At 38.9% G+C, this 10,198-nt stretch overlaps 1 protein-coding gene across 1 annotated transcript in view; it reads right to left on the reverse strand.

Moving 5' to 3' along the window:
- Window positions 1–10,198, reverse strand: part of usp43a (ubiquitin specific peptidase 43a) — a 116,906-nt gene that overhangs the window by 59,963 nt on the left and 46,745 nt on the right. The window contains exon 4 of the mRNA XM_005736218.1: window positions 5,787–5,879. Within this exon, the coding sequence (XP_005736275.1) occupies window positions 5,787–5,879 (93 nt within the window). The remainder of the gene's footprint in view (window positions 1–5,786; window positions 5,880–10,198) is intronic.

The following is a 10,198-nucleotide window of genomic DNA, read 5'->3' on the forward strand; positions in this document are numbered from 1 at the left end:
AAACTCGATTAAAATGCCTGGAATAATTAGCATTCTTCTCCATCTTCTCTCCAGGAGATACTCTAAAAGCAGAGATGGAAAATCGCTGAAAATCACTGATGATATAAATTGCATCCTTTATAAAGAGTAAAGGTATAAAGTGTTTTTAGTGTCATGATCAATTACTAAATGGTAAAAAGTGCAGCTTGACTGTGTGTTGGTATGTGTGCTACCTTACATGTTGTGTTTCTGTCATTTATCAAATATACATTTCTCCCAAAGGAGACATTAAAGGCGACTCTAATCTAATGTAATTGTTATGACTGCTGTTGTATTGTTGTCTAATATGAAAATCCCAGTATGCAGGTGCCTCTCCGTGATTGGTGGATCCAGAGGACGGACCATACGGATTGGCTAATGAGTTGGAAATGACATATGTCACAGGTTTTGAACTCCAGGCCTCGAGGGCTGGTGTCCTGCAGGTTTTAGATGTGTCCTTGATCCAACACAGCTGATTTAAATGTTTAAATGACCTCCTCAACCCCTCCTAAGTCTTGAAGCTCTCCAGAGGCCTGGATATGAACTAATCATTTGATTCAGGGTCATATATAAAACCTGCAGGACACCGGCCCTCAAGGCCTGGAGTTCGACACCCCTGACTTATATGATGACACCGCCATGGTCTCCCATTCATTCATCCTTGGCTCTTCCCAACCAGCAGACCTTTGGAAACATGCCCAATGCTGTTCACCATATACAGGAATGTGCAGGGGTGGACTGCCTTTTTGTTTGATTATAGTTTTCTTCTGTTTTTCTTAATGAGTGAAGCAAGCTGTTGTCATTTGGTTTGATTCTTTTGATTAGGTAAGGATTGGCATTAAGTCCACCCCGAAGCTATAACCAACTCCTTTTTGGTGTCAAAAAACCTAACGAGTCAACATATTGTAAATAAATCATTATCAAACTGTACCAATTGTGTGATGTGGCTGCTTGGGGTCTGACAAGGATGGATCACCCTCATGTTGTGGTCCGGCCACACCTAGATGGGCCATAACATAATCTAATCTAATCCAAAACACACAATGTAAGATGTAGGTAAAATCGTTTAAAAAAATAGTTTTATCCTTCTACTGTACAATGTGGCCACTTTGCTTTGCAACCAAACCACCTTCAAAATGTAAAAATGACCAAAGGACAGTTTATTTAAGGTGTGGGTGTCACCATCAAGCATCAATAGATTTTTTTCTGACACATGTTCACAGGAGCAAATTTGCACAACCTTAAAAATCTTATTAAAAATTACTTATGAAGTGGTAATCATTAATGAAATGACACAAAATTACCCAATAAATGCTGAGGCTTTGTTGTCATTGCATATCGTTAAAATATTTCCAGGAGAGGGTTAAAATGATAAGGAAAAATCTAAAATACAGAAGACATTAAGGAATCCCTTCATGGCTTTGTACTGTGCTTTGCTGTTGAGTGTTTGTTTGCTACTGATTATTACAGAGTAAAGAGAAAAACTCAGAGCGAGGAGTGAAAGTAAAGTTGCGCCATCCCATTTGGAAAGAAGGTAGTGTAATCGCTGACACCTCCACTTCCTGTTTCTCCTCGTGCATTATTCAGGTGAATAAAGTGTTAGTAGTAGGGATGCTGACAGAGCAGATGGCAGAGTATCTGAGCAGTTGTTTTGTGTATGTTACTCCAAGACGAGATGAGAAGTGTGGGATGACACTTGAGACGAATCGGAAATGGAGATGTCATCCTACAAAGCAGTCTTTTTGAAGCATCCTAGCTCTCTGTGGGTTTAGAGTCTGATAGTCTCGATTAAACAACAACCTGCGAACCGCAACAAGTGCACAGAACTCAAAAACATTCAAAGTGCTCTTAAGCTTGATGCTAGATATATAAATGATATTTATAGTTATTTTCTTGAGCATGCCTATTTTGCTGCAGTGCTTTCCCAGTTTAGATGCTTACATGTACTATGAGCATGAACTTTTTTTTCAGAAAGTGCTTGCTTGAAATATTATTTCTATCGCATTAACATGTATAGTGGTGTTACTATTGTATCGTCTGTTAAAAGTCTGTGAGCATGGTCTCTTCACATAGACAGCATCAGTGTTACACACATGCCTTGGAGGTCAGAGGCCATCCAAAAAGGTCACTGTGGTCTCTCAGCTGCATTCTGATCCCCAATATCCTTTTACAACTATATGTTAAATCAAGTTAGTATGGTAATGAAAAAAAGGCAGCACAGTGGTGTGATGGTTAGTGTTGTTGCCTCACAGCAAGACAGTCCTTCGTTTAACTACAAATAGTCTCTTTTCTTTTTGCCTCTCCAATAAAAGATGGATACTTTTGCACATTTCTCTATGAGCGTACTATCTGTTTATGGTTGTAATTAATCGCATAATTTAGGTGCCCCTTTTAATATGTTTATTATCATATGATTGATGCTTGTAGTACTATTCTATGTGTAAATTAAGTGGGTCTTAAAGTGTACTTCAATTTATAATGTCTGTTTTGTCAAACGACATAAGCAAGAGTGTGAATCCACTCTGTATTTTTATTTGATTTCATTTTTTATTGAATACCTAAGTGACTGGAGCCACATGTCCCTGCTACTCTGGCACCCACACTGCATAGACGTTGACAGACTTGTATGAATTGATCGGGAAAAGGTTTCCACTCGCAAATGACCTTTTAAGCAAACGTGGTTGTCACCAAAACAAAGCACTTACATTTTTCCTTTTGCATTTAGTGGTGGTTGCAGTTGTTCTTACATAACTTAAGACATTAGAGCAAGGCAAACATTTTAAAAGAGAGCCAATCACTCCTATAGCGCTACTGAATTTGGCTGTTTTTCTTTTTAAAAAACAGGAGAAAACAGAATTTAAAGACAAATTGCAGCAAAATGAGGGTTATTTTTTCATTCATTTGTTTATTTTTGTTGGCAAAACTTGTTGCTTGCATTATTCACAACTACTCCCAGCCCCAAATAATACAGACGTCAGTGATTTCACTTGGGGTGTTTCATCGCACTTCATGCAGCTACCTGTGGAGCCACAAAAGCTTTATATTTGCACGGCATCATGTTTTTCATGTTCCCACCTGCAGTCCTGCATTATGATAGTGTATCTTTGTCAAAAATAAAATATCTGTGGCATTTGATATTCCCCTAGAAATTAATAACTGGAACAGCAAGATACAGTTGGATAAGAACTGATCAGTGTGTGAGATTTGTAATACAAAAAACCCCCAAATAATAAAAAAACAACAACCATTACAAGTCAATTCAAAGAAAGCTAATTTTATGACAGCATTAAAAGCATTATGAGACCTGCTACAGCCTGCTGATGTTTAGTTTACTCCTGTGTATTTGAAAGTATCGCTTCAGTCATTTTTCCAGTCTGTCTGTCACAGCCTTTTACTCTTATGTAACAGGAAGTATAGGTTGTAATTTTTTTGCCTATCCACTCATGATTTTCACACCTTGTGTCAGTCATTATAGTGATTACATACAGTGTGGTTATGAAACAAGCACTTGTACAATTACAAAATGAGAAACAGGCTTCATCCAATCAAATACTCTATACACCTGTGCAGCCTTTGCATTGTTAGTATTGTATTGCCCACCCATATGACAGATACCCAATGAAAACTCATATCTACAACTACAGCCACTTAAGAATAGTAAGTTAACCTAAAATGCAAGTCTTGGGAATCTACAGACTTCACACAGAAAGGCTCCAGTGATGGCTGCACAGTAGACTGAAGTCATGTGACAGATTTGTGTTTAGAACTTTTTTGACTATTTTAAATTGAATAACAGTAAGCTTGGTAACAATGATGCCACGACTGCTCAAGGTTAAATATTGTAAAGTTAGGTGATCGGCAGAAAACATTCCCATTCTGCTTTTCTCATTCTTTCTGCCATACTGGCATTATCTACAGCACCCAGGCCTTGATGCCATGCTGGCAGCCAGACCCTTCTGTCTCTCTGGGGGTCTCAGACTTATCAGCATTCAGCTGGGATACTGCTGCAGCAGGACGGTGCAATGAGGCCACTGTGTGTGTGCATGCATATGTGTGTGTGTGTCAGGTCAATGTTTGGCCAGCAGTAAGTTCAAGCTGAACCTGAATGAATTTCTCTGTGTGCTAGGCTATGGCAACTGCAGGAACAGGCTGCATACTGTCACGAGACAGTGAGTGCCTGAGCTGCAAAAATGAGTTTGGAGTTAGCTTGGTGGATGCAGAGAAGATGCAGAAGAGTGACATCTGCATTCCTGAAAATAGGAAGATTCATTGTGTAGCAAATGAAGGCAAACTGAAAAGCTTCCAAAGCCTTACTGTTAACTGGTGATTCTAAACTGGCCTTGAATGTGACTGTGAATGGTTATCTGTTTCTCTGTGATACACTGAGATACACTGGCAACCTGTCCAGGGTGTACGCTGCCTTTCACCCCATAACAGATGGCTTAGACTCCAGCATATTTCATGTCTTTTTAGATGCTTTTTGTAGGGGCGAACATTTGTGAAAAAGGGAGATTGCATATGAATATCATAGGACAAAATCTACAGTGTTGTACCCACTACTGTATAACCTAAATTCAACTGCACGTCATTTTGGATAATTAGACTGAAGCTTAATTTGAATGTGAATTAGAGCTTTGATATAAATCCCTGGTCCATCTGCAAATGAGAATGATATAAGTCTAATTTGTAGCACAACAACTGGTGAAAAAAGTTAATCAAACTTCCCTCACAGTTTTAAGAAGAGATCTAATCAGGCAAAATACTTTAAATCAGCACCTCTACACACGAGTAGAACTATCAGTTATTCAGAGTCAAGTTAAAGTCTAGTTAAAGTTAATTCAGCTGAATGAAAAGTAATTAATTTGCAATCATGAACCCACACAGCTAGTAATGCATTTTGTATGTATGGTGAAAACTATCAGTGATGTGTGGATGAGGTTGCCTGTGTTGCTGTGCCTCTGCTACTTCATTTGGATGGCAAGAAAACAGGTGTCTCGTACGATTTTTGTTGTTCCTTGTATTCCTTCACCATTATCTCTGCTGTCAAAATAAAACATCCCATCTGACTCTATTGCTAGCTCCCTTTCTCCCCGCTCACACGTCAGAGCCGCACTGTTTTACCACAGAACCTTGCTGGCATGCAGCTTCTTGGGTTAAAAATGGAAGCACAGGAAGTGTGTGGTCAGGAACTCGGTTGACCAGCATTTATCACTTTGATATGAACATGGCTGTTTTTGGTGTATAGAGCATGTTAGTATAAATGCATGCATGTTTTTCTATAATCTAAATTGGCAACATTTTGGAATGTTTTGCGGTGTTGTTTTTCTAATGTTTTTATTTACTCATGGAGCCTAGAAGGTACTATCCATATCACTGTTATCTGGTGACAACCTCATATGTTCACAGTGTCAACTGTCAAAAAGCCAAGAAAAGGTTTTACATGACTGCACAGCAATCTGTGAGGGATTTTCCTTGCACACCAGACTATTGTAGAAAGTTTGAAACACTTGCACTAAAACTTAACACCTTTAGAGACCACAGGGAGACCAAAGTGAACAACTAAAAATCTGCACTAATGTTTAATTAAAGATGCCGAGAACAAGCAAAATGCAGTTTGTGAAGTAAAAAAAAACAAAACTAGTTTGTTTTTTTAAAAATAAGTTGTTACCCTATGCTCATAATAAGTTATATTTGATGTTATAATTAGTAAACAAACAGCAACAAATATACTTTAGACTGGATCTCATGCCTTATGTATCATGCATTACCTGGTTTGTCGTAGAGGAATAGGCAGAGAGATGCATAAAAATGGATCAAAGGTGTTGCTCTGCTTAAGGCAATGGGGGCACGTCAGAGAAGACCTGGGGACAGAGAGACAGACAGCTTTTTTAATCAAAAGGTATCAATCCATCCATCCATCCATCCATCCAATTATCCATCCATCCATCCATCCATCCATCCATCCATCCGTCTTCTTCTGCTTATCCAGTTCAGAGTTACAGGTGGGCTGGTGTCTATTCCAGCTGTCATAGGGCAATAGGGAGAGTGCAACCTGGATTGCTAGTATTTTGCAAATTTATTTATTGGTTAAGGTCAAGGTCAAATTTATTTATATAGCACATTTCCAGACATACAATGCTGCACAAAGTGCTTAACAATATAAAAATGCCATTAAAAATAAACAATGTAAAATAATGATAACAATATAAAACAATGAAAGGGCAATAAATCAATTAAAACAATAACTAAGACTATTAAAATAAGACCAAAATGCTTGGGTGTGTTAAAAGCCAGGGCATAAAAATGTGTCTTTAGATTTAAATTGATCAAGTGTTTGTGCAGATCTAATATTTAGGGGAAGACTATTCCAAAGTTTGGGACCTGCCACAAAGAAGGCTCTATCGCCACGAGATTTGAGATTAGTCCGTGGGATGGACAGCATTAATTTTGAGCTAGACCTCATGGTTTTTAATTTAATACTTTGTTTGACCTCAGCTAATCATGCTTTCTTATGTAATTGTCTTAAAAAATTTGCAAACACATATTTTTTACCCTCTACAACACTGTGAGGCAGCTCACAAGCATTAAATATTCCAAAGATATTTAATAGCAGAAGGAATGGTGATGGGGGTTAAAGTAGGGGAAAACCTGAAAACAAAGGGAAAAAACCCATGACAGACTCAAAAATAAAGGGCAGCAGGCACAGGAGGCCAAAAGGCAGAGCAAATAAAAGTTAAGAACAAAGAGATGAAAATAAAAAGACAACAAAGTGGGAGTACAGATTAAAAACGAACAGAAGGCTGGCAGCAGGACAGTCAAGTTGACAAAAGCTACGAAGCAAAGCCGATAGAGAAAAAAGACACAGAAGGGACCTGTCGAGGTTTCTGAACAAACAGAAGTGAAGATGATCAGAGTGGAGGACTGACACGAGGATAGAAACCCAACATGCGGGCCTTTAGCAACAACGATCTACACTAAAAAGCAGATATAAATGACGCTGTTAAACAAATAAATGCATTATGGTCAGTATGCTGACCAAAACTTATACACATTTTTCAGCTTTGTTTTTTCCTGCAAGGCTACTTATAAAGATGGAAAGCATGACAGTTTCCCAGAAAAGAATCCAAATTATTTTGCTTGCCAAATCCGATTTTTTTGACCCTATGCGACCCATATCCGATCATGCTATGACAGTGTGAACGGCACAAATCCGATATTTTCAAATCCGATCTGGGTCACTTTCGTATGTGGTACTGAATCCGATACATAGCCGATGTTTTAGAAAGCGACTGCTGTTTGAACGGTTATGTCGCATCAAATCCGTCTTTTACGTCACTGACACAAGACAGACGCCAATTATCAGCGCCTGCGAAGACATCGTGAACGCTTCCTGGCCATCCAGCGAAACTCTTGGGAAGACAACGTGAACATTTTATTTGTACTGTATAATCTGCAGATTCTGACAGAAATCTGCAACTATCCTTTGAAGCACCGCTCCTCTCTAAAACAGCAATAAGGATAATTATTAGGTTAGTTACATTATTATGTAAATAACAAAATAACTTAAAGCAAAAATTGGGAAACGTAAAGTCCGAAGTCTTTATATTAAGGGCCATCAGTCAAGCAATACTGTTTGCTCTGGGTCTAAACAGAGCGCGTTGTGTGTGACGTCTTCTTTGAGCGGGCCGCTTTGAGCGTTCACACTAGAGCGCGTTGCTGTCGCATTTTATTTGTAGTGTGAACAAGCAGACAAAAAAAATCGGATTTGATCAAAAAATCGGAATTGAGCATTAACCCTTGTATGGTGTTCGGGTCTGTGAGACCCGTGTTCAGTTTTTTTCAAAAGAAAAATTAAACAATTAATTATTTTTTCACGTGTAAATGTGTTGTGTCTTTCCACTCACTCCACTTGATTATAACTGATTTATTTATAACATTTTATATAAAAGAAAAACGAGAAGCACATTAATTCATAAATGTGATCTAACAAAGGTAAAGGGAAAAAAATTAACCATGTTTGCTGTTCATATGTCTTGTAATTGGGATGAAGTAAACATCTGTTGAGTAATTTAACATAAAATTGTTTGATAGTGTTAATTTGGAAAGCCAAAACTCTAGCGGGTCCACCAGACCCATGAACACTGGCTGAGTAACAAAAATACGAACACCACACAAGGGTTAAGACCTGCAGTGTGAACGTAGCCAAAGAGACGGGAGAAACACCCTTCAGCAACGTGTTATTGGTGTTGATGTTGCATAGTTCATCCACCAGGGGACACTGTGCAACTACTGTGATGGGAGCACACCTGAAAAATACCACCAGATAATCTGAGCATATAGGAGCACATATGTAACTACAACTAAAAAAAATTAATTCACCAAATACCCATACCAGCAGTATTGGTCTTAAAAATACCATATTATAGATCACACTAATGGCTGTGTGTCCAGGTGTTTGGTAGTCATCACCAAGTTTTTGCTGTAAATATTACCAGGAATTGTTTGCAGGATGTGTCTACAAAAATAGGCTGTAGTATGGCCCACAACCCTCTGCCAACCAATAAGTACATGGATATCGGCATGAAAGTACAGGAAGTACAGCAAATTACCAGTTATGCAAGGAATTTTCTAAGTTTTTCCTTTAGTTTGAAATCCACAATCTAGCCTCAAATAACCTTTTGTCATTCTCTACACGTAAATGCAATCTAGCCTCTTATGTGGCAATCAAAGAAAAACACCATGTTCAGTGTGTTCTAGTGCCACGTAATCCTCTCATAGTGTGGGAATGTAATCCTATTATTCATTTGAGATAACTGAATGTAATTCAACAACTTTGCTCAGTTTATGAACTCATTTTGAAGTTGTAGCCAATATCAAGGCGCTTATTCACACTGTTTTCTATTCAACCAGTTTCTCAGAACTAACTCAACAGAGCGGAGGAGAATTACAAGAAACCATTTATCTCCACCACAGCGAACGCCATTATGTTTTATAGGTGTGAAACTGAAAAAGGCTTCTGAAGAGTTTTCTTTTTAGGTAGTTAACATTTCAGAGGGTGAGTGTGGATAAAACTCATAATTTGTTTAACTGGAATTGTTTAATGTGTTTGCTGTTTTTAAGTCTGATTGATGCTGCAAGATTGCTCTCTTATCACTGACAGCATTCAGGGTGTGTGCACATTTACGAGCGCGTGCATTGCCAGATGCTGCTACGTCTTACTACGATTTGTCAGTTGAGCTGTAACGATGTTTTCAGAGATGCAAACTTGTCAAATATACAAATACGATGGAAAAAAATAACAGTTTTTAAACTCCACATTTCCTTGCTGTCAGTGCTCAGCCCAGTGTGCTGCGGCAGCCAGCCTAAGGCCCACTAATGATGCCAGTTTGTACTCGGCAAAGCAGACTGACAGGCTATATTCACAAAAACACAATGTTGTGCACCCCCCCCCCAAAAAAAAAAAAACAAACTTGCTTGCGCTTACATTGAAACGTGCACGCAGGAAAACCCACACACAAACAAAAAGCATCACTTAAAAAGCTCGAGGCTGCCAGTGTTTCCAGTCTGGTGAACGATATGAGAACTTTATTTGCTGATGTCTGTGCATGTGTGTTTGTGCGTCTGACAAAAAGCAAGCATTGTACAGCATCTACCACACTCAGGTGCCAAATCAAAGGACCACCAGTCTTTAGTTTAAACCAGACACCCGGAGCTACAACACATACACCCACACACATGCACAGCAGCAGCTTCCTTTATTTATCATCAAGAAAGTCGAACCACCCGGCATCCCTCCGTCCTGCTCCGAGCTATATAAATAACACTCCGCCAGCAGCATCTCAAAACGTTATGCGGTAGCACGTTGCCTGATTCCAGCATTTTTCATACTGTTATTCCAAACTGGGAAGCTTTGCAGCACAACGCCAGAAATGATATAAAGACGGCATGTGGCTGGAACAACAGGTCAGGATACGGCTATATGAGCATAAAAGTCATGTGATCTAGAAAAAGCACTGTGCATGCTGGTGGAAGGCAGTGCTTTCAAAAGTCTGGCAACAGCTGTAGCTTCATTTTTCCTGGAAGTTTCAATCTTTTGAAATGTATTTCTGAGCACAGTCAGTTACACACACACACACACACTCTCTCTCACACACACACACACACACACACACACTCTCTC

Source organism: Pundamilia nyererei, unplaced genomic scaffold (assembly GCF_000239375.1).
Source record: "Pundamilia nyererei isolate P.nyererei 1_Seehausen unplaced genomic scaffold, PunNye1.0 scaffold00068, whole genome shotgun sequence".
Lineage (NCBI taxonomy): Eukaryota > Metazoa > Chordata > Actinopteri > Cichliformes > Cichlidae > Pundamilia > Pundamilia nyererei.